At 49.3% G+C, this 25,520-nt stretch overlaps 1 protein-coding gene across 5 annotated transcripts in view; it reads left to right on the forward strand.

Moving 5' to 3' along the window:
* Positions 1-25,520, forward strand: part of CCKAR (cholecystokinin A receptor) — a 42,398-nt gene that overhangs the window by 14,580 nt on the left and 2,298 nt on the right. For 2 of the 5 annotated variants that reach the window (XM_061574380.1, XM_061574381.1), the window contains exons 2-6: positions 19,210-19,376; positions 21,997-22,254; positions 22,889-23,150; positions 24,283-24,410; positions 24,699-24,871. In XM_061574380.1, the coding sequence (XP_061430364.1) occupies positions 19,250-19,376; positions 21,997-22,254; positions 22,889-23,150; positions 24,283-24,410; positions 24,699-24,871 (948 nt within the window). In that variant the 5' untranslated portion in view covers positions 19,210-19,249. Of the gene's footprint in view, positions 1-364; positions 640-19,209; positions 19,377-21,996; positions 22,255-22,888; positions 23,151-24,282; positions 24,411-24,698; positions 24,872-25,520 lie in introns of those variants that run through there. The other 3 variants (XM_061574379.1, XM_061574378.1, XM_061574382.1) reach the window with 3 other exon arrangements.

A 25,520-nucleotide genomic window follows, 5' to 3' on the forward strand; every position in this document is an offset into this window, starting at 1 on the left:
AGGCCCACCACGGAACGTACCACCGTCGGTGACTGTGAGCTGTCTCGCACGACACAACGAAGTGTTCTGGACATTGCAAATGCCCCTCGGCGAGGCTGGGGAGTTTTTGTTGTTTGCCTGACAGCGGAAGAACGCACGGGCTCCCCTCCCGCTCGCCACGGCCTGAGCGAGGGGGAGGAGGCAGCGTGCAGGAGATGAAGGTGGGGGAGCAGTGGGGGGGGGGTGGGAGAGAGGTGGAGGGGGGCAGCGTGCAGGAGATGGAGGTGGGGGGTGGAGGGAGGAGCAGTGGGGGGAGAGAGGGGAGGGCCCGAGAGGGGGAGAGGGTGAACGATGCCTTTGAAGTCAACAGTTGCCTTACGCTCGATGCCAGAGTGCATTCAGCTTGAACCCTCGCGGCTGCTGCCGCTGCTGCTGCTGTACGGGGGTGGTGGTGGTGGTGGTGGCTCGGGGTGCCTCTGGAGCCCCCCTCCTGATCGGGTGGCCCTCGCTTGTGGCGCCGAGGCTGCAGCCCGGCGCGTCAAGAGGAGGAGGTGGTCGAGGTCGACGCCCGGCTGAAGCGGCAGCGGTGGCGAGCGAGCAGGTGACGGGTTGGCAGCGAGCATCCACGGCGCTTGGGTCGGCAGCTGCCGATGGTTCTGAGTGAGTGGCCGTGGGGTTGGGGGCGAGGGTTTGAAATGGTGAGCGGTGGGAGGGCAGTCGCGGTCATGCGTGGGGCGAAACGGCGTGCGGGGTTGTTGAGAAACTGGGAGAAAAGCGGGATGGGGCGACAGGAGGGGAATGGCGTTCCGCGTGCGAACGAGGAGATGCGCGGGCAATAGCAAAGCGCTCTAGCTCGCTGTGAGCGGAACAGGCGTGGCGGGTGAGCGTGGGTAGTGAGAGGTTGGGGTGCACGTGGAGTAAGCGGTAAATGTCTGGCGGGTGTGGGGAGAATGAGTGGAGGGACTGAGGTGGGGTGAAGTTGGCGATGTGGACATTCGGCGCAGTGGATGAAGTCGTGAATTAGTGGTGTCAGTAATGAGTGAGCGGCAGGTGAGTGAGTCCCAGGTGAGTCCCAGGGAGTGAGTCCCAGGTGTGTGAATCTCAGGTCAGTCCCAGGTGAGTGAGTCCCAGGTGAGTGAGTCCCAGGTGAGGGAAGGTGACGGTGGCTTCGTGTGAGTGGTTCATGTGTGGTGTGGTCAGTGCGTGCCGAGTCGCCTGACCATCACGAGCGGTGTGGTTCGTGATGGGGCGTGGGTGCTGTGAGTCGCGGTCGTGCAATGAGTGGCGTGGCGCATTCGTGGTCGTGTGAGTGGGGTGGTGGAGTGAGTGGTGTGGTGAGTGGTGTGGGGAGTGAGTGGTGTGGTGTGTATGTGGTGTAGTGAGTGGTGTGGTGTAGTGAGTGGTGTGCTGTGTATGTGATGTAGTGAGTGGTGTGGTGTAGTGAGTGCTGTGATGTATATGTGATGTAGTGAGTGGTGTGGTGGAGTGAGTGGTGTGGTGTGTATGTGGTGTAGTGAGTGGTGTAGTCAGTGGTGTGCTGTGTATGTGATGTAGTGAGTGGTGTGGTGGAGTGAGTGGTGTGCTGTGTATGTGATGTAGTGAGTGGTGTGGTGGAGTGAGTGGTGTGCTGTGTATGTGATGTAGTGAGTGGTGTAGTGAGTGGGGTAGTGAGTGGTGTGCTGTGTATGTGATGTAGTGAGTGGTGTGGTGGAGTGAGTGGTGTGGTGTATATGTGATGTAGTGAGTGGTGTGGTGGAGTGAGTGGTGTGCTTCATACCTGATTGTGTGAGTGATGTGGTGAGTGGTGTGGTGTATATGTGATTGTGTGAGTGATGTGGTGAATGGTGTGGTGTATATGTGATTGTGTGAGTGATGTGGTGAGTGGTGTGGTGTATATGTGATTGTGTGAGTGATGTGGTGAGTGGTGTGGTGTATATGTGATTGTGTGAGTGATGTGGTGAGTGGTGTGGTGTATATGTGATTGTGTGAGTGATGTGGTGAGTGGTGTGGTGTATATGTGATTGTGTGAGTGATGTGGTGAGTGGTGTGGTGTATATGTGATTGTGTGAGTGATGTGGTGAGTGGTGTGGTGTATTTGTGATTGTGTGAGTGGTGTGGATGAGTGATGTGGAACATTCGTGCTAGTTTGGTTGAGTGAGTCCCGTCTGATGATGAATGGCGAGGTGATGGTGGTGTTGTTGGTGGTGCTCGGGAGTGGTGGCGCAGCGGTTAGCGCTACGCTGCGCTACGAACCCAGCGACCCAGGTTCGATTCCCGCTCACGGCCAACACCAGTGACGATTATCTGAACCGGTCCTGGGCCTCCCCTAGGTCGACTAAGCCTCAAATGAGTACCTGGTGCGATGTGTAAACGGCCCCACTAGGGAGACAAAGGCGGCCGGGCGTGATGTTGGCCACACACCTCCTCGTGTGCCGTGCCGGCCTTCATAGGTGCTCGATAACAGCACTTGCCCCTACGGTCTGTTAAGGCTACACGGAGGATCTTTGTCTTGTTTTGTTGGTGGTGCTGGCGGTGGTGGTGGCGGAGCTTGAGGGTCCGTGCCGGGCAGCCGCTGCTCGCGTGAACGGTGACCGACAGCCCGCGGCACGCGCGAGCGGTGCACGAAGCACCCCAGTGAACTCGAACAGAGCCAACCGCGAGGCATTCTTAGACAAATTTAGACAGTGGTTTGGCTCAGATTAAATGTGATGTGGTGGTGCGTCGTTCGGAAGCATCTCGGTTAATAGGGCTTAGTGGACAATCGTGGTTAATTGCCGTTCTGTAAAATAATATATCACACGTGAATTTTTTTTATTTCCTCATTTTAATGTTTTTGAGATAATAATCGTAATAAGTATGTGCCCCTTTGCCGGTTAATGGGTTAATGGAGGCACCAAAGCAATCAACTTTAACGACATCACGTTGCGTTACTCTGTGTGCCTATACACTGTTGTTGGGTCGTTGCCAAACAGAACTATCAACCTCAACCGAGAAAATCTGCGGTATATATTTATTGATTTTACGTAATAATAAAATAGTAATAATAGAGGCAAGTCTCTTAAGTGTAGATTTTAAGTTTCCGTGACTCCAAGGATCCAAACTCTTTGGTTCTATCGGTAAAGTCACGTGGGTGACAGTAAATACCGACAAGAGCTTAAGCCCCCGACTCCACACGCCCCCCCCCCCGCATCCCTCCTCCCCGGCTCTCACCCCGTATCATCGCTTGTCACATACAGCTCTCTCTGCCCACTACAGCACAACAAGTAATGTTGCTGGTGTTGTTCCACCTGATGACGGAAGCTTGTGTTGCCTCCGAAACGTCGTGATTTAGTTATTTTTATTTTCACCGACGTGACTTTACCTAGAGAACCAAAGAGTATAGGCAAGGCTCTTGTTTCACGACAACAGAATACCAAATGCCATGAACTCGCAGACCTCGATAAGGGGTTTGCCACCTCTGACGTTTGAATCAGCTCTCAAGACCTGCTCTGCTTGAACAATGCAGTCAAAAAGGTTGAAATTATTGAGCCAATGTTGGGTCAATGTTGGCTTGTGGTTGAATCATTGGATTAACGTTGGCTAATAATAGTAGTAACTGAAGCAAACTAAAAAAAAATTCTAAAAGTCTGAAACTATTAATTTATGCTGAAATGAGCATGAAGGTGCTGCTCATTTCCTCTTTACACCACTGAGCCCAGTTTGGAAAGTCCACGTTCCTATGGCGGGTTGAGAGAGTGTGTATCCATAGGGACAACCACCGTTGATTTCCCCCACAAATTTGGTTGTCTCTTTGTTTTTTTATTGTATTTATAATCATCGACCCTGGGAGGAGGGATGATGTGCCTGAATCAACCGCCGTTCAGGATCTGAACCCCGTGACCTTCTGACTGCGAGCCGCCCAGGCCCCTGCGCTGAAGCCACCTGGCCAGAGAGGACGCTGGCTTCACGCGAAGCGAGCTGTGTTTGAGACCAGGGGGGCTGCAGGCGGCGGTGGGCGCTGGGAGTGGTCGGCACGGGCTGCGCTGCTGCGCTGGGAGCCGTGGCAGTCCGCACCTTCGATCAGAGCGGTTCGATACGTACGGTGCGAAAGACAGTCAACGTGGAGCGCACGAACAGACTCGGCCGTAATGATTTCCCCGTAAACTCGAGGCTCGCCGTGTCCCCCCGCTCTGGCCTGGAACGTCCAATCTCGAGCTGCAATTGTCTCACGCCGCAGTGGCACAGTTTTTTCCCATCTTCGTCGAGCCAGACGAAAGGGCAATTTGCATCTAAATGGAGGCAATTAACTGCCTGTCCACCTTGGCTTTTGACGAGACCTGGATAGTTTATCTGAATGTAGGGCAAAACTATTACGAGATTTAAAATAGGTTTTGCCGGTGTAATTTTCTAAATAAATATAAGAGTATCGTTTTAGAATATCAAGGTCATATTTTACAGCTGCCGCAAAAATTGTATGATATCATGTAAAATGTCAGGCATGTGACGATCATCATCCTCATCGTGAAATTGCCAGGCAGCAGACGGCCATGCACGCGCATGCCTCTAATCCAGCACTGCGGAGGCAGCAGCGAGGGTTGATGGATCACGGCAGAGATGGTTGTGAAACTCCCTTCCCATCGACGTCGAGGATAAGCAATAACTCCGATTTGCCAGGAGAATGCGGTACACAGCAAAACGTGGACTCCATCTGTTCGTTCTGTGTGGGATCGAGTGTTTTCCCCTCGTGCGTGTGGACCGTTCACAGGTGCTCCGGTTTCCCACCCACCGATGAAACACCTTCATATATAGAGGACCACCGAGCTTGGGCGCGAATTTGGTGGTTGTTGCTGCTGCTGCCGTTGCGCTCGCCTGCGTGTGTCCACGTGTTGAACTCATTTTGTGCCGTCTGTAGTCAACCGGGCTTCCGATTAGCACGGCTGGCTACGTACGATGCGAAAGAATCAGAATCCGAATAAGTATTTATAGTGAAGGAATTTGATTAGGTATGAAGCTCTTTTTTGTTACAGATGTAATAAAAGGACTCAGACACTTCTTGCTGACTCCGTGTCCTTTATTTGGGGTTCGCGTTCTCCTTCCCACACGGCACTCCTCCTGAGACTCTCTCCCTGGCAGCCCCACATCTGCCTTCGCTCCCGTAGCCTTCCACGCTCCTGCAGCTCCGCTGCAGGCTCTTGGTACAGCCCTCTGGCTGCTCCCCCAGCAGCTCCATCGCTGCTCCCTGTTCCTCCGTGCGTGGCGATCTCGCCACCTCCCAACGTCAGCCCTTCGTGGCCTCTATGGCTATCTCGCCATTTCCTACCTCAGCCCTTCGTGGCCTCTGTGGCTATCTCGCCACTTCCTACCTCAGCCCTTCGTGGCCTCTGTGGCTATCTCGCCACTTCCTACCTCAGCCCTTCGTGGCCTCTGTGGCTATCTCGCCATCTCCAACCTCAATCCTCCACTCTCTCTTCCACCCCGCTGGCTGGCGCCGTCATGAGCCCCTCAGCCACCAGGCTGAGGCACGGCGACCACCCAACGTGTTCACCACCCTTCACTCCCCCGACTCCCCAGATAGCTTCCTGTCTCCCCGCTATAACTTCTCCCCCACGTCACCCTGACTCCTCCCTCTTGGATAGTCATATCCGCCCCGCCCATTTACGCCCGCATTACACTACCCTCCCCCGTAGAGAAAATTCCAGCCGTCCTCGGCTGAAACAGAACAAAATAATGCGGGCGAAGGCATCACAATCAGGAGTCCCCCAGACACAACGGAGATTATAACAACAACACAAGCAACGAAAGGGGAGGTATCAGGAACTGGAACAGAACACCGGCCTGTCCTCCGCACAACAACAACAAGAATAAAAATGGCACAATGAACAAAAACGGCAACTGACACGCAAGAACGGCCAACGCGCACAACCCAGAAATGTGATGTTTTAGTGCGTGTCCATGTTGCAGTTCCATCCGCTCGGCTCAAGTCCAACGTCAAAGAGCAAGTGGTAGAGCAGAATGACGAACGGCGCTCAATTGCTCCTTCAAGTCCTCATCCAGCTAGCACACCAGGTAACACCCAGTGCGACGGGAGCTGAAGAATCTGTGACGAGAAGGAGAATCCAATCCCCTGAGGCACAGCACAAGAACGCACATCCGCATGTCGTACACGACAGCCACCCGGCCTCAGGGTAGTGGAGATGATGTAAATCCAGCCCGCTTAAAAAAAACTCCCCATAAATACCTAAAATAACGCAATGGATGCCCCAGTATTTACATTTTAACAACAATATTATTTACACGTGACAACAACAACAAAATTTCCTGCTCTTACCCACCAGCAGTCCTCCCTTGAGGACCAGCACAGACATCGCACGTACACAGCATGTACCCACGGTCACTCTCAGCAACCCAACAAAACACCTAATCGCACACCCTCGCGTGGAGAGAGCCACGCTCCCCAGCGGTGACGTTTAACTCGCCGTAACCCTCACCGTGGTCGTCAACCCACAGCAACATCCATTTACCATACTCTCGGCTAGTGCCATTTCGGGGAAGATCAGCACTCGGCCATGCTCCTCCCTTACTATCCCATCAGCGATGGACACACACCAGCCTCTTATAGTCTGACGCTTTATAGCCCAGGGAAGGTTCATCCCCCAGCAATGCCAGACCCCATGTACTCTCCCCACGGGGCAATGTTCTCTTATAGAGACAATAACACCCTAACCCAGATCCCGTGAGCCCCAGGCACACCAGGTTCAGTCTGCCACCGCACAACTGAACCATGACTCCCCGAGCCATATGAGCACATGGCCCATTAGTTTAAGACATACCACGGAGGTTTCGCCTCCGGGCTGTCAGGTCAGCCATCAGCCATAGGCCGATGTGACCACAACTCGTGCATCACCCAATCAACAATGGCGGCATAACAGATGGAATATTTGCCCCACCGCGGTTTTTCCCGCGCGCTCAAAAATGGCGTCCCCCTTCGCCCAGCGCGTTCGCGCAATCTCTCGCGCGCACTCAAAATGGCGGCCCTTTCCGCAAAGCGCATCGTCGCCATACCCCGCGTGCGCGCAAAATGGCGGCCCAACGTGCGAACACGTGGCCAGTTTTCTCCATTCGTGCACCCCAGCTTCCCTTAGCTGGGGGTCACAAGACGCATCCCCCGTCACGTTATAACAACCCCACCAACGATAGACGCACAGCCCCAGCTTGCTGCGCACAGCACAGCTGTCATATCGTGGAATTTTTAACCAATATTTTACCAACCACATTGGTTACTCAACCCAACTCGCAAAGCAACTCGTGGCTGCATGCAATCAACCAATACACGACGCCACTTGGCGCCCATTTACGATCCCATTAGCATTAACATCTAAGCCACCCACAACGGCGTCATCGCGCACCCTCATTTTCAAAAAGCTCAATTACCCCTATAATATACACGCAATGTCGTGTGCACAACACCCATACAACCAAATTTTTGGGTCCCCCTCTATAATATACGCGCAATCTCGTGTGCACAACACCCATACAACCAAATATTTGGGTCCCCCTCGAATTTGTTACCAATTTCCAACAAGTACGCACAATATAATAACAATCTCAATTCCAATAGTCAACCACTGCATCGCACCCCATAACCATACAGAACGGTATAACAGCACATGCAATCAGCATATCGCGATCACACGCGTACATTTAAGCACAATAGCAAGCAGATCTGCAGGCAACCAACACACCATTAATCCTGTCGTAACTTTGCAGCAACAACACAATTATTCTCTCTCTTGCAACAATCGCATCGCACACAGCACCTCGCAGCACAACACACCAAAAAAAAATTTTTTTTTTTCATTTAAGCCCATCGCACAAGGTAACCCACAAATAATACAGCGCAAGATACCCGACGCTCCCAAGTTAATAATTAACTTCACCATCAAGATAACAACTCCACGCAGCAGCGCACACACACAATTTGACACTCAGCAAATACAGCAGACTCTCCGTCCATTCTCAACACACGCACACACTTATATTGACACCAAGCAACAAGCAGATAGCGGCGTTCATCGTTATTACACACACATACACACAGTCCGAACCGCGCTCCGCACAATCGAGTCATAAGAGAAAACCAAAATAGCCCCCCGGCCCTCGAAAGATGAGTGAGGTGTGTGTTAAGGCCGGGTGCGTATCGTTATGACTCGCCCGGGGCTGCAGCAAGAAGAGGACGGCAGGGTGGCAACTTGAGACGCCTCGCAGAACTCGTTCGGCGACTTGACGGCTCCGTTGTCACGCACCCGAGCCAGGACGGGAAGCTCCCGCCCCAGCAGCTGCAGCATCGGCGTCTTCTCCTCGCAGCACCCCCTCGAAAAACAGCAGCTCACAGCAGGCTGCTCACCCCGCGGCACCTCCAGATGGCAGCGCAAGGCTGCCTCTCCGCCGCGATGTTGAAGATGGCGGCGTCCTCCCGCCACGGTGAAGACAAGATGGCGGCTTCCCGCCTTTTCTCCCCTGCCACGCCCAAGATGGCGTCTTCGTGCCACGTGGCAGATGGCGCTGGCAGCGCAGGAAAGGCGGAGGCCTGCGGATCACCACCGGGCCTCCCCGACGCCGTCCTCGGCGTGGTGAACTCACACAGTTGCGCCAGCACGATTTTCAAGGTCTCCATCTGCGCCGCCATCTGTCTCCATCGTAAGTTGGCATCCTCCGGCACAGACAGGTCCACCAACGCGGCGACACCTTGCTCACCCGGACCCGTACTCGTTCCAGCACGGATCTCCTTTTCCATCGCAGGCAGGTCCACCGTCTGAGGAAGGTCGTCGTCGTCGGATGATGTAGCAGATGATGGCGCAGGAATATTCTTTTTTCTTTCTCTCAGTTGTTTTGAGATGCCGTTTCACTTCTGACTCCAGTGTAATAAAAGGACTCAGACACTTCTTGCTGACTCCGTGTCCTTTATTTGGGGTTCGCGTTCTCCTTCCCACACGGCACTCCTCCTGAGACTCTCTCCCTGGCAGCCCCACATCTGCCTTCGCTCCCGTAGCCTTCCACGCTCCTGCAGCTCCGCTGCAGGCTCTTGGTACAGCCCTCTGGCTGCTCCCCCAGCAGCTCCATCGCTGCTCCCTGTTCCTCCGTGCGTGGCGATCTCGCCACCTCCCAACGTCAGCCCTTCGTGGCCTCTATGGCTATCTCGCCATTTCCTACCTCAGCCCTTCGTGGCCTCTGTGGCTATCTCGCCACTTCCTACCTCAGCCCTTCGTGGCCTCTGTGGCTATCTCGCCATCTCCAACCTCAATCCTCCACTCTCTCTTCCACCCCGCTGGCTGGCGCCGTCATGAGCCCCTCAGCCACCAGGCTGAGGCACGGCGACCACCCAACGTGTTCACCACCCTTCACTCCCCCGACTCCCCAGATAGCTTCCTGTCTCCCCGCTATAACTTCTCCCCCACGTCACCCTGACTCCTCCCTCTTGGATAGTCATATCCGCCCCGCCCATTTACGCCCGCATTACACAGATATCTACTAGGGGCGGGTAGGAACGTTACAACAACAAACAGTACGAAAACATGACACTGCAAAGTACAAGAAAGGTAAACAAATCACCAAAACACAAACAAAGAAAACGAAACCATCCCCATCCTGCAAGGCAAACCCCACTGAGGCGTTAACTTCTTTTTCAAAAGCGACCTGGCCACAAATTATTGATTTATGAACAAAGTGCCCCCATCATTTGGACATTTAAAGCAGCAAATGAATCTAAAACATCTCAATGCGCGATTCTAAATGTGGAGGGGAAACCCGGAGGACCTGGAGAAAATCCACGCGACCACGGGGAGAGACACGAAAACTCCAAATATACAGCAGCAGCAGCAGGCGTCAGGGTCAGGGTCGACACCACCAACCTCCTGCACACCAGGCGAGGTCGTTAACATCTCCTAGCCACCGTGACGCCCCGTAAATAAACAAATAAATAAATAATACATATATGTCAAGTTAAAATTGCATCATCAATTCCCAAGCTTCGTAAAGGCAGTAGAACAACAGAGATAAAACCACTCCAAGACCACATCAAGAAAACACACAGCCCCTTAATAATAATAATAAAAATAGTGCATTAAAATCTAACTCTCAATACATTGTTAAGGATTACATTTACAAATCACTTTGGCAAATGTGGCTGCATCCAGCACGAATCTTCTGCTTCAGAATATTTTTTGAAGGAAGATTTACAATGCCAAGCGAGTTAACGAGGTTTGTTGTTGCAAAACGTTGGTGCTGCAATGGCTTTGTCACTTTTACAATTCTTGTTCTTGGGATAGTTAAAACAAAGTTCACCACACACCCGTTCTCTCCCTCTCTTCATGAGCGAGCAAATACCGCTAAGCGAGTTACAAGTTCTCTGTTTATCAAGTTACATGATATCTGTTTGCATCTTCATCATCGTCATCATCGTGTAATCGGCTTGTTCATTGTTTCACATCTTGCTTTGACTTGTTTGTGTTTTGCTGTTCTCCCCACTATGAATAGAGATTGCTTACACATAGAGATTACTTTCTTAGAGATTACTTATAAATCGTACAATCACTATGCCATCAATTAACTCCGAAACAACCTCTGGTATAAGCCGCTCATTTTGTTTCAGAGTAGCCATCTATTTACAACTTAAATTATTCAGTTGGCTATTTCATGAATATTTTATCAGGAAATAAGCTATAAGTAACATTAAACGATCAAGGTACAATAGCTGTATTTGCTCAATTAGAAAAACACACAATATGATTATCCTGGGTCTTGTTTAATGCAATATTTTCGCAGAATCACTATCCAATCATATTGCATACTCGATCACATACTAACTATGTATTAAAATTTAATTATACCCATACTTGATTACATTACCCCTCATAAACAAAATGTAACATATATGTGTGAGAGAGAGAGGGGACGCATGTTTCCATACACGCTTGGTTTTCGTACACTCCGCTCAACGTGTAACTTGGGAGTTTGGAAGCTTAAACAGGAATCGCGTCTCCACCGCATCGCGTATTGAAAGACGCTCGCAAGCCTCCTGGCAGCGCGCAAAGTATCCTTCACGTAACTCTCCCCCCCCCCCACCGTTTAAACTCTCAGTTATACAAATTCACCCAGGCGCGAGAAGACACACAACGCTTTTAAACATTGCTCTCATTTAAATTTCCTTTAAGAAATATATTCTTAGTTTCTTCTTCCGCATGTCGGCGATTTGTCTCAGCAGTGACGACGAGAGGAGAGACTTGGCGTGGCTTCTTTCTGTTCCTCCTCCTCCTCCGTGGAAGGAGCGCTGATTACGGTGCAGAGCTCGCAAACGGGTTTTGATTCCTTACCCGTACCCGTACTCGACCGCACCAGGGTAGCCGGGTATCGGGTAGGGTACGGGTATCGGGTACCCGGTTGCGACCTCTGTTACGCTGCTTTACTTCATGGCCCTTAGTTTGGGTTATGGCACAACAACTAAAAGCCACGTGTTTTAGGATTGGCTAGAAACGAGATGTTATAGTTGTGCATGATTAACGCCAGCAGCAGCCACGACGGTTGGCAGCACTGTGGGAAGATAACATCACGGGTGCCCGGAATAGGTGTGTTGAGTTATGTGAGATTCGCTGGCGATAAGCCCACGTAATTTATTTTAAATAAAATCTTAAAATCGATTACGACGTCGTCCCAATGCTATTCATTCATCATTATAATGTAAAATGTACCTTTTGTACACGTACTAAAAGAATGACTTGCGTCGTTGTTGGGGGCCGTCCATAAATGACGTCACGCGATTTTGGACGATTTTTGACCCCCCCCCCTATTCACACGGCGTCACAAAAAGTCAGACCCCCTCCTAAAATATGACATCAAAAAGCTCTGCCCCCCTCCCCAAAATAAAACATGCTTCAAATCGCTTATAACTATTGTCATTGTAGTGCGTATTTAATGTGGCGCTGCACTCTGATGTTGTAGGAGAAACATTTATTAAAAAGGCTATTTTATTAAGTAGAACGTGTTGTCTATATTTATTTAAAGTTGCACAGTTTGATGTGACGTCACATTTCTCACCCCCCCCCCCCCCTTCGTCACACATCGTCACAAATGTCTGAACCCCCCCCCCCCCCAGGTGCGTGACGTCATTTATGGACGGCCCCTTAGAGAATTTCAATAACAAAACAAATAAGCAGATAAGATGTCACCACGTATCCGTCTCTCCACATTGAACAACACTCTCTCATATCCCTGTCGCCTGTACCATTGCCCGTCCTGCAGCGTTGTTGTGTAAAGCCAAGCCTCGCTCTGCTGATGAGGCACTGGATGTCAAAACTGCTCCAGAGCTCTGCTCGTCTTGACATCAATGCTGCTGAAATTGTGCATTCCCAGAAGGCCGTGTGGCTGATGGGTCGTGTAAGCAACACTTTGATTACATTTTATTTGGAAAGACTGATATGTGAAGGTGACATTGACCAATTAGTTACACAAATATAGTCCACGACTTTAACATCTGACTGGTGTCTGCTTCTGTCCTGGATGGGTTTAAATGGACCAGTGCATAGATTCATCTGTCGTAAGACTGTCATATAATGTGTCTGCTGACCACAGTGTGTCTAAGTTTTTTAGATGGGGCAATGGGAGCTGTAGGATGTGCAGACGTTAGGTTATAGAATCCATTACAAATATCACCAAATCGTGTTTTAAAAACAAGCAAGCTCTGTCACTGCGTTTTCAGTTTCCTAATTTCCCGTTTCATTCCCTCGTTACTTCATGATCGTTCTCTTGGTCCTACTTAGTATGTATCTAAATAGATTACATAGTGATGCAGAGTGTGTGGGGGCGGTACGGTGAGCGAGTGTCAATTGTTGAGTGATATCGCGTGAAAACGGACAATGTTATCAATGTTTACTTTAATTTAGCAGGGTATATATTGCCCCATATCGCGATGTCGCCATCACACGGCAAGGCACGGGTATCCTGTTAAAACAAATATTATAACAATAACAAAATCCATTCTAATATCTAATCTGTACCCCTTATGCTTAATTACATCGACACATTTATTTAATATTGATGTATTTCTTGCACGAACACACAAATCGAGGTACACGATCACTGTTATCGCCGTGCAATGACGACGAATTGACGGCTCGCCGTGGGAATGTGCACGGGGCATCCATCCCACGTGGGACCGCGCCTCCCTTGGGCAGCCTTTGGTGCAGACCAGGGGGGGGGGTGAGGGGGGGGGAGTCGGAAACCAAATTAACAAAACAGAGCCGCAGTTTTTTGTTGTTAAACAACAACATTCGGTTAAAACAAAAACTCTATATTTCAAGAGCCCGCAATGCTCTGTGGATGAACGCAAAGACGGTGGTGAGCGGTGGTGCAGCGGTTAGCGCGCTACGCTACGAACCTGGCGACCCGGGTTCGATTCCCACTCAACGTCAACACCGGTGACGATTTTCTGAACCGGTCCTGGGCCTGCCCTAGGTCGACTCGGCCTCAAATGAGAACCTGGTGCGGTGCGTAAACATTGCCACTGGGGAGACAAAGGCTGCCGGGCGTGCTGCTGGCCACCCACCCCCCCTCGTGTGCCGTTCCGGCCTTCATAGGTGCTGCTCGCTACCAGCACTTGCCCCAACAGTCTGTTAAGACTATACGGGGGATCTTTGTCTTTGGTGGTGGGTCGCCCTGCGTGAATAACGATCACGAAGCGGTCCCTTCGAGAGCCGCCGTGCGGCTCCAGAGCCGCGGGGTTCTGTCACCCCCCCCCCTCGGTGTGGGGGCGCCACCCCTCCCGTTGTCGGGGTGAGAGTCGCGTGCGTACAGAGGGCCGCTTTGACCACGCGACCTCAATCCGATCGTTCTCAGTGTGAGAATTTGATTTTCAGATTGCGGCTCATGAAATGTGTTAACCGAGGTCACGGCGCTGGTTTCGCTGGGAGTGATGTTATTATATATATAAAAGATGTACTACGTAATCGTTACGATGCTTAGCCTTGGAACACTACCGTGGAAAAGCATCCTTAAAGGTATAATGATTAAATATGTTTTGCACGGTGGGAGGATGTATGCAACACATATCTCCCGGGATTTATACTTTTTTTAGGGTAATAAACCACCTAAGTTCAACAAACCACTTTCCCCCTTCGAATGGTCGAATTGAATTTTAATTGACTTTGATTCCAATCACGGGCGTTTGTAACGAGGATGAGAGACCAGGGACACGCAATTGATCTATTTCGTTGTGAATTATATAGGGATTTATTCCTTTGTATTTTTTTGTCCAATTACTGCGTGTTTGTGATTGGGAAGTAAAGAAGGGAATCATTAGGGTTGCCAGACTATGATTTGTTGTGAATTCCCAAGATCCAAAGGTTATGTATCTTAAACAGGATTAAGTTTCTAAGTTATAAAATTGTTTTTAAAAACATTAAAAGTCTCCTTGCTGAAAAGGGATTTATTTATTTATTTAGACAGCTGATTTTTTTTTTACATTTTTGTCATTTTATTCGTTCATTCGTTTGTTTCTCAATCAGCTTGTGTTGGCGAGGGTCGTGTTACACTACTACACTATACACTACACTATACACTACACTACTTTACACTACTACAGCTATACACTACACTACTTTACACTACTACACTATACACTACACTAATATACACTACTACACTACAGCAGCGTGTTAAACAGTGGCGGTCCAGACCTCCCTTTGCCTGGCGACAGACTCCAGCACTACTGCACTATACACTACTATACACTACACCACTACACTACTATACACTACTACACTACACTACTATACACTACTATACACTACACACTATACAACTACACTACTATATACTACACTATACACTACTACACTATACACTACACTACTATATACTACACTATACACTACACTATACACGACACTACTATACATTATACACTACCATACACAGACTCTAGCTCTTCCTGGGGAATTACCAGGCGTTTCCCGGCCAGCTGACCGACACAATCTCGGCGTCTACGTTGTAATTTGACCTACTTCGTCATTCCTGAAAGCTCTTGGCACCAGATCGCCTACCATTGTGTGGCCGGGAGAGAGATTCGCGAGGCGGGGAGAGCGACTCCCACCGATGCCACTCCCTCCGTGGCTCCCACTTCGAGGCACTGGGGGCGCTCCGTTTTGTGTCGTCATGTGTCCGTCAAGCTTCCAGATGAACATTTTCAGAGCTGAGATTAAATTAAATGGGGGGGGGGGGGATAAATAAATACTAACAGTATATCCGAATTGTACATTAATAGAGTATATCGCGTTCGTGGTGGCTGTGGTGGGACCAACCTTGTGCCACTCACACTTGAGGGTATCTTGAAGCAAGTTGACTTGAGGTATCAATGTGCACGCAAGCAGCCGTCCAGAGCCACTGGTTTGAGAAAACTACCCACTAATCGTAACCTTATTACATTCACGATATGATATGAATGAACAACCTTTTACGATCATCATTATCAGCATCATCGTCACAGCCGGCCACAATCTATCTCCTGCTGGATGTGCCCCTCGCCGGGCTATTGCTACCGCTCACGGCGCTGCAGAGTAAACGATCCTCCATGCACTCCCTGCGTCTTCGTGGAGGGCATTCTCCTGGGGGCATTCCCTCCCCCAGCTGCCGCTCCGTTGTTAGTCTCGACCACCGGACACCACATCGCCTGAAGCGACGTTTCCCGCTCAGGCCCCACTCACTCCAGTCAACCTCACAGCAGCAGCAGCAGCAGCAGCAGCAGCATCAGCAGCAGCTGCTGCAACATCAGCAGCAGCAGCAGCAGCAGCGGCGGCTTTTGGCTAACCAGAAACAAAGACGGCGGTCACCGCATCCCGCCGCTTTCAGATGCGCTTCTGCGGCCGTCTGGAACGCTCTTCCTTCCGATATTAGGATGTCAGTGAGAGCTATGCACTTTTAGATTATCATCTAGATTGAAAAAACTAATTTCTTTATAACTGCTGTTTGTGTGTAGTTTGTTATCCCCCCCCCCGCACCTCCGAGAAGCACGGTTGGCTACGTACGGTGCGAAAAAGTTCAACACACATCAATACATTATCTTCTTAATACTCAACAGCACGTCTGCTTTATGAGAGCATTTTCTAATCTAATCCACATGTTCAATCTTAATTTTGGAGCTTTCGTGACTGCAGGAATTATTCTTTGGTTCTTTCGGTAAAGTCACGTATAAAGATAAAATAATAAACGTCGTAGTATGCTATTATTTAATTTATTTTTTTATCTGTATACGTGACTTTACCGAAAGAACCAAAGAATAATCCACATGTTGCTCTGCAGCGAACCGATTTGAGCGCCCGTCTCTGCCTATATCTTTGCACACTTTTCAGCCCTCCCCCAGGACGTCTCCAGTGCCTCTCTTAAAGTAGCCATTGTGAACAGCGTTTCACGACAAGTTTTTAAATTGATATTTGAATAGTTACTTTGAAATTCTGTCAAAGTGAAAATTTTTCATCGGCAAAATGTTTTAAATGATGTAACGCACAGTCTCCAACTGTTACTATCGACCCAGTCTCTGCTCTCTCTCTCTCTGTGTGCTATGAAGAACGATCGTCTATTTCCCAAAACTTCAACTATTAAATATAGTTTGTAACTTTTTAAAGGCCACAGTGTTTATAACTTACGTGATGATTTATTGTTTTGTTTTATTATTTGGACCTCTGCATCACTGCCATCGCAGTATCGCCGCATGAATTTATCTCGCCAAAGGGAATTCTTAGCAGCAAGAACGTGTTGTGTTCTTTTTTTTACTGCAGACCAGGACGATATATGAATTCACTTTGAGGTGAAAGACAGGTAGCCTGTGAAACATCGTGGGAAATGACTGAATGGCTTCTGTGAAGATGCTCGCTCATTCGGGCTGATGTGGATGTGAGAGCTCAGCTAAGGCTCGCAAGGCAATATGGGATTTTTCCTATGATGTTCGATCGGAATGTCTTTCAACTCGCCATCTATTATTATCCGATATCCGTCAACGCATTTCACGCTTGAGGGGTTCCACATATTACTTATTCCACTTTTTTTTTCTTTAAGTCAATACCATACCACAATGAAAGCTCTAAGAGTATAAATAAACAAATGAATATATGAATACCAACATGGGTGAAAATGTCATCCCAGAGGGTTGGAAGTGAAGCGTCCATCATAGGACCTCTTAAATAAGTGCATAAATAAGGAAATAAACTCATAAATCTGGAAGTGAGCGGCTAGATAACTTTTAAAAAAATCACGTGTGACTCTTAACCCAGGTCAAAATTGTGAATTGTATATTTCCCAGTGTCGCACCTTATTCCATTGTGATAAAATAGATAAGCAGAAAATATGGCATTATTTTTCTGTCTACACAGACAAATACAGTGCATTCTCAAGCAGCATTGGTTTAAAAATGTACCGGTTTTGACATCCAGTGTGTGATCAGCAGTCGTCTTTGGTTGAACCCGTGCTGGTGAACTGCCAGATGTTGACCGGTAAGGATCCTCTTCCCCACTTCGAGTTGGGCACATTGATGTCCAGTGGCCACGGCTGAATCAGGGCTGTCTGTGTCGTAGTGAAAAGGCGAGTGGAGGAGAGCTCTGACGTGGATTGTTTTTGTCCACCTTGCCACACTTTCACTCACTCTGTGTGAGTGCTCACATTTATTCACTCTGAGTGAGTGTGTCACGTGTGCGTCAGAGATAAGTGAGTGTTTGCACCCCGTCATCATCCTCTGCCAGCTCGCATCGGCCCAATCCGTGTACCCTCGCGATGAGGCCAACGCATTCGTGCCGAGTATTTAGTTTGCCGATACAAAAACATGTTGAAATGTTAAATTCTTTTTTATTGTTTATTACCGTGGTGGTTTTTTCGTGCTCTTGCTGTTTTGATTCAGCGCCGAGACGTAGAGGGGGCGCGCAGTGACCGCCGTCAGATTCGGCGGAAACATGTCGCCATCAAAGTGCAGCTTCCGCAGCACGTGGGACGTGTCGATGGGTCGAGTGAAAACGGTGCAAGTGAGACGAACTGTGCACGGGGGAACAATAAAAAAAAACATCATGCAACAGCAACACCTGTATTCTTAGACGTCCAGGCAAGGCTGTGTTGTAAAGAATGGGATGTTTTTTTGTTTATCTCGATCAAACTATTAACGCCACTTGGTGGTTGGGTTCCAGAGGTCTGTTCGTAAGTCGATTTGTTCGTAAGTCCAACTTTACTCCTGTCGATTCCAAACACGTTGTATGGCGTGTACACTAAACATGGGAATGGCTTTAAAAGTTATATAATCTCCTGTAGATGTGGATGCCACCACCGCCATCTATTGTGCGTGGCGGTTGAATTTACGACTCTCGGTCCGAGCAGGCAACAGGACATACAGATCGGTTTGTTCGTATCTCTGAATGTTCGTAAGTCGAATGTTCTTAAATAGAGGAGTCCTTGTTTTTATATTCTTATGGTAGTTATTATTTAAAATAATAATTTATGAATCTATGGAATACATTTATCATGTGTACAGTATCATTATTAAGGCTATTACCAATACCCCAAATGAAGCCCTCATATGTCACGCATAGGTGAAAAGTAATTATTTATTTTACCAGGTAAGGCCTAATGAACTCTATAGCTCTGTTTCAGAAGCGACCTGGCTATCACAAATGATAGTTCAACGGAGTGGCTCATCACGTGGACATTGATAGCAGCCAAATACTCGAAACGCATGTTTCTAAACGTAGAATAAAAAAAACCGGAGGACCTGGAGAAAAATCCACGCGACCACGGGGAGAGAGAGACACGCAAACTTCACATATACAGGCGTCAGAGTCGGGATCGAACCCACTACTTCCTGCGTACCAGACGAGGTAGTTAACATCTCGTGGCCACTGTGGCGCCCCCAGCATTGTCAGTAAGCGCATCTTCATCGCGGCCACGTGATAGTGACCCCCCTACAGCGCGGTTTCCTATAACGCCCCGTTAACCAAGAGTGCATCCTGCGCACCATGCGAGGCATGCCTGCCCTGCACTGCCGTGGCTGAGATCCCTTGCTGTTGGCCCCTGGCCCTCAGACCACAAACAACACCCCCATCAATCAAACAACAAGGAGCATTGTAAAACAATAACATCTGTAAACAATTTAATTCATGTACTTTTATTAACGAACCCCCCCCATATCCGTGCCTCTCTTTTGACCAAATCCCCTTAACCCCCTTGCAGTGCACAATGAGACTCGTGTGACGATGACAACGGCCTGAAGATGGAAGCTTTGAATGGCAGCAATGCCAATGGCTCCGCGGCCTTCCTCCACGCGGTGGGACAAGTCGCTCAGGATTCTGACCCAAACCAGACCCAGCGCAACGTGTCCTGCCCGACTCGGCAGCAAGGTAAGGGACAGCGCTCTGCTCCACGTAAACCAGTGGCAACAGATGGATTATTTACTCACGTTTAAAATATATATATATATATTTTTAAATACGAAGCACGTCGATGATGTCCAGTAAAATAAACAATTAGTTTCTCTAAAATGGAGTTGGCTCGTGTGTTTGTTTTGGTGGGGGCGGGGGGGGGGGGGCAAGGTGTGGTTTATTTCGGCCTTCTTTACTGCTACGCTTACACGTTGGTTGAAGCCAGATTGTGATGCAAACCCGACTCCTCGTTCAGGGGACAACTCAGCATGCACGAGCCTGTGAGATCTCCTGGCCCAACGCCATTTGGCAGAGCCACAAGACTGACCGCCCCCACCCACCCCCCCTCCTGCGAGTCCGCCCAGAAGCAACGAAAAACCCTGTACCTGGTCACGTGGGCATGTTCAAACGCTGACTGACTGCAGGGGGGGGGGGAGATGCTGCAATTCCTCTGTCAGGAGCTGGACCTTATCTACCTGGAACTCTTTGGAGATCAGGAGTTCTGGTGGACTGGTTACGTGGCTCTGGTCGCTACAAGGGGTGTTCAGTTCTCCACTCGGGGCAGAAAACTGCCCAATAACAGGGAGTGGGCTCTTCTGGGCGCTGTGGTTGTGAGATGTTAACTACCTTGTCTGGTTTACAGGATGTTATGGGTTCGATCCCAACCCTGACGTCTGTATATTTGGAGTTTGCATGTTCTCCCCGTGGTTGAATAGATTTTGTTCCAGGTCCACCAGTGTTTCCCTCTTCTATAAATGTCCACACGATAAGCCACGTCGTTGAGCTATCATTTGTGGCCAGGTCGCTTCTGAAAAATAGCTGCTATATAGCTCAGTGGGCCTTACCTGGGAAAATAAAAAGTGTAGGTTAGTCTAGTTCTGCTGAACAAAGTAATGAAGGGGAGCGTGAGACCATGGTGGTGTGGACGCTTTGAGTTCCAGGCTATTGTGGGATCGCCTACCTTGTATATCGTTCCATATGCAGCGTCGGTTCTTTTCGACCACAGTCATGCCCTCCTTTCTCTGTGCTTGCGAAATGTGGGCCCCTTTAAAGAACCATCTGCGCGAGTCGGAAACGTTTAGGCTGGCCTGCCTCCAGTCCATCCCGGGTTTGACCAAGCTGCAATTGTGTGAGGAGATCGCGAGATCCTTGAGAGATCGGGTCAACACCATCGCATTACAGAACCAAGAAGGGATTTTGCAGTGACCTGGGGGAAGTTTGAACCCAGCGAGAAATGGAGGCTACGCATAACTTCTCAGTGGGGGGGGGGGGGGGAGCCCATCTCTTATCTGTAAAATGCCCACAGCAGTGCCGACAGTGGCCCGCTGCAACGCAGCTGAAGGCGGCTGTGGCAGCGGAGGAGATTGTGTGGCTCTTTCACAGCGTGACGAATGGGGGAAGCCGAAGAGGGAAGGCATTAAGGTGGAGTGGCAGGGGAAGGTCGGTTGAATATTCACGTAATATGAAAGGATTAATTTCACAACTGTACTGCCAGAATGCGGTGCAAGGCACTTTATATTCCTTCCAGAAAGCCGTTCTGCTTCGATGCACACGTTGGTTTTGTCGATTAACATTCGTTTCATTTTTAAAGTTACTACTTTCAATGCTATTGAATGAAGATGCAAGCCACGATCAAATAAACCAGCTGTGTATACATATCTAGGTGGCGTGTCTTGGGTTGTCTGACATGAGTTGGAAGTGTTTTCATGAAACCGTACAGAAATGGTCTGCAGTGACATAGCCAGAGGATTCTTGATCGTGACTTTAATATTTAAATGTTTCTCTTTATAACACAACCATCTTCCTCCAAACAGCCTGGAGCCCGCAAGCATGGCACGTATCCATCTACATCTACAAGACAATAGTTGTGCTTATTAGCTGTGTTTATAGACAATAGCTTTGCTGAATGCAGCTGCCAGAGTTCTTACTTGAACACCAGCCGCTGAGCACATGACCCCTGAACTTGTATCTCTCCATTGGTTGCCGGTCAGCTTTCGAGTGGAGTTCAAAATCCTTCTTCCCACCTTCAAGGCCCTCAATAATCCCCCCCCCCCCCCTCTCTTATTCCGTGACCTCCTCCACCCGCATGTTCCAGTTCTCCGCTTGTCTGAGTGTGGGCTCCTGTTGCGTGTGCCGAGATCGCACCTCCGTTCAATGGGTGACCCGGGGGTTCTTTATCCTGTGTGCCCCTCCCCCCCTTCCAAGCTGTTGAATTCACTCCCTGTCCAAAACTCGATCGGCTGAGTCCCTCGGTTTATTTGAATCCCGCCTTAAGACATTTTGTTTCTTTAAAGGTTATTTCTCCTTTGTTAATTGTGTTGTGTGTGTTTTGGGAGTGTGTGGGGAGGGGAGGGGGGTATTTGTATCTGTGGTTAAATTATGAGCCTGCTTTGTTCATTTTAGGTTTTGGAATTGCGTTTATTTATTGACTTTCTTTTAGCCCTGCGCAGCGCCTTGTCACCTCTGAGTGCAACGTGCTTTATAAGTGGTGTGAATTATTATTATTATCATCTGTTGGCTTCCACCTGTTGTCAATCGTATGGAAATGAACAAATTCCGCTTAAAAAAAAACCTCATGGCCGCTGACCCCCTTTGTCAGTTTCAGACCTTGCCGTGTCCCTGCGGATCGCCCTCTACTCGGCGATCTTCCTGCTCAGCGTGGTCGGCAACGGCATGATCATCGCCGTGCTGGCCTGCAACCGGCGCATGCGCACGGTCACCAACGTGTTCCTTCTGTCGCTCGCCGTCAGCGACCTACTGCTCGTGCTCTTCTGCATGCCCTTCACCCTGGTGCCCAACCTCATGAAGGACTTCATATTCGGCGAGGTGGTGTGCCGGGCGGTGGCTTACCTCATGGGTGAGGCCGCGCGCGCTTCGTGGTCGCGGTGGCGCTTGTGCGTGGAGGTGCAACGCACATGTCTATATGTTACTACCCATGTCTATATATTGCTACCCATGTCTATATATTACTACCCATGTCTATATATTGCTACCCATGTCTATATATTACTACCCATGTCTATATATTGATACCCATGTCTATATGTTACTACCCATGTCTATATATTGCTACCCATGTCTATATATTACTACCCATGTCTATATATTGCTACCCATGTCTATATATTACTACCCATGTCTATATATTACTACCCATGTCTATATATTGCTACCCATGTCTATATATTACTACCCATGTCTATATATTGATACCCATGTCTATATATTACTACCCATGTCTATATATTGCTACCCATGTCTATATATTGCTACCCATGTCTATATATTGATACCCATGTCTATATATTGCTACACATGTCTATATATTGCTACCCATGTCTATATATTACTACACATGTCTATATATTGCTACCCATGTCTATATATTTGGTCTCCCAGCCACAGCGGTCGGCCAGAACGCGCCACTAAAACCACGAACGCCCCCCCCCCTTCCCCCGTCGCATGCGGCTCTCTGCCCCCGTCCCTCCAAGGTCTCTCCGTGAGCGTCTCCACCTTCAGCCTGGTGGCCATCTCCATCGAGCGCTACGGCGCGATCTGCAACCCGCTGGCGTCGCGCGTGTGGCAGACGCGGTCCCACGCGCAGCGCGTGATCGCCGTCACTTGGAGCCTCTCCATGCTGCTCATGGTCCCATACGCCGCGTTCTACGACCTGGTCGTCTTCAAGAAGCGAGACGGCACCATGGGCCAGATGTGCCGGATGGCATTGACCAACGTGGCGTTGCAGCAGGCCTGGTTCGCGAGCAGCGCAACACGCCCTGGTTGGGCTGGGGGCACGGAGGGAGGAGCGGGTGAAAAAGGGAATTGTGTGGAATTGCTTTGAGGAAGTGGAGTAAGTTAACAGGGGCTGATCCAACACGGTGTGATCCAGCTTCAGGTTGTGGGTGGAATCGTTAGTGGGTTTATCAGTCCGCTTGTCCTGGTGAGGGTCACGGAGGCAGCGTGTTGAGTAGTGGGAGTTTCAGACCTCCGTTTCCCTGGTGACGGACTCTAGCACTACTACACTATACACTACACTATACAATACTATACTACTATACACTACACACTACACTGTTATACAGAGACTCTAGCTCTTCCTGAGCAATTCCCAGGCGTTCCCAGGCCAGCCAAGCTACACAGTCTCACCACCGCCAGCAGCGTGTCCTGGGCCCGGCCCCGGCGTCTTGGCCCAGTGGGACGTTGCTGCTGCTGCTGCCCGGTAGAGTCCCAGGGGGAGTCGACCGGGGGGCATCCTTAGCGGGTGCCCGAACCACCTCAACTGGCTCCCCTTGATCCGAATTTGTAGCGACAAATGGGTTGAATTACGTCAAAGAAATTCCACCAAATTCGTCCTCCTCGCCGTGCAGATCGGGCGGGGGGCTCCCCTCTCTGCGCCTCAAGCCGCGGGGGGCTGCTGGTGGGAGCCTGGGGCCACGTGTGCCGATGTCAGCACGCGCTGCAACCACCGATGCGCTGAAACGACCAATTACATTGCACTGGAAATACACGGGTGGCCGGGCGTGGTGCTGGCCACACCACAACCCCCTCATATACCATGGCAGTCTAATAGGCGCTCGCTAACACCATATATGTGTGTGTGTGTCCAATGAGGAGCGGTAGTGTAGCGGTTCGCGCGCTGCGCTATGAACCCGGCGAGCCGAGTTCGATTCCTGCTCAGGGCCAACACCGGTGACGAGTATTTGAACCATCCCTGGGCCTCCCCTAGGTCGACTTTGCCTCAAATGAGTACCTGGTGCGATATGTAAACATCGCCACTGGGGAGACAAAGGTGGCCGGGCGTTGTGTTGGCCTTCATAGGTACTACTCGCTAACAGCACTTGCCCCAACAGTCGTTGTGTGTTGTGTATGTCCATGTCTAATGCAGGCAGTTGTTTCTACTGGTGGCGCTATTCCTGCTGCCCGGCCTCATCATGATGGTGGCCTATGGACTCATCTCCTGGGAGCTGTACAAGGGCATCAAGTTCGAGAGTCGTCAGAGGAGAGAGGCCGAGGGTGCGAAACGCACCTAAACTTCGCAATTTTCCCGCAAACATTGAGCCATGGCCAAATCAACAATCGAAATTTTACTTCTCACCGAAACGTGGCTCGGTGACGTCACTCCTCATTGCAACGGCGTAGCAGCATCTTAAATCGTCGATTGAAGAATGCAAACGCATTTCACTTTGTGTTACCCCCCCCCCCCCCCAAACTACTCGTTAAACGGGAAAAACCCAATGGGCTCTCAGATGCTCTGGGATAAACGGCCAGCATTTACATTTTAATCCCTGATCTGACTTTCAGAAATAAAGCAAGGCGCAAGGTACGCTTCTGGTTCTGACGGCTACAGCGATGGAGGCGATGATGGTGATGGGGATGGTGACGGATGCTACGTTTCCCCAAGTCGCTCCGCTGTCGAGATGGGCAATCTGCAGCAGCAGCAGCAGACATCCCTGGCACATCGCAACCCGTCTATGGTAAGCTGGGACCGTTATTCACAAACGTTTGTGTTCTTAACCTTCCTGCATGGATGCAACATGTCTTGTCACATGGTCGTCAATGTTTAGCGTGTTATATTCTTGGTTCTTTCGGTAAAGCCACGTAGAAGGGAAATAACAAAATAATATAAATATTAAACAATATTGTTTTGTAATGTACACTAAACACAGGGAATATAATATAAATATAAAACAATATTGTTTTAAATTTATATTATTTAGTTATTTCCCTTCTACGTGGCTTTACCGAAAGAACCAAGACAATGAATCCCTGCAGTCACGAAAGCTTTAAATCAAAGTTTAGCATGTCATTGATATGCGTGTGTCGCGATTATCTGTGTTTGTTTGGCGTTAGAACAGGACAATGAAATGTCCGATTTTTATTGCTCATTCGATAAGAACTCAGCCGTGAAGAGCGATAGGATGCAAGTTGATAGAGACGCTGAGAGTAAAGTTTATGAGCCGTGAGTAATTATGTTTGTGTGTGTGTGTGTAATTATGTTTGTGTGTGTGTAATTATGTTTGTGTGTGTGTAATTATGTTTGTGTGTGTGTAATAATGTGTGTGTAATAATGTTTGTATGTGTGTGTGTGTGTGTAATAATGTGTGTGTGTAATTATGTTTGTGT

The sequence above is a fragment of the Lethenteron reissneri genome, chromosome 55 (assembly GCF_015708825.2).
Source record: "Lethenteron reissneri isolate LAM-NWPU_2019-01 chromosome 55, ASM1570882v1, whole genome shotgun sequence".
Taxonomy (NCBI): Eukaryota; Metazoa; Chordata; class Hyperoartia; order Petromyzontiformes; family Petromyzontidae; genus Lethenteron; species Lethenteron reissneri.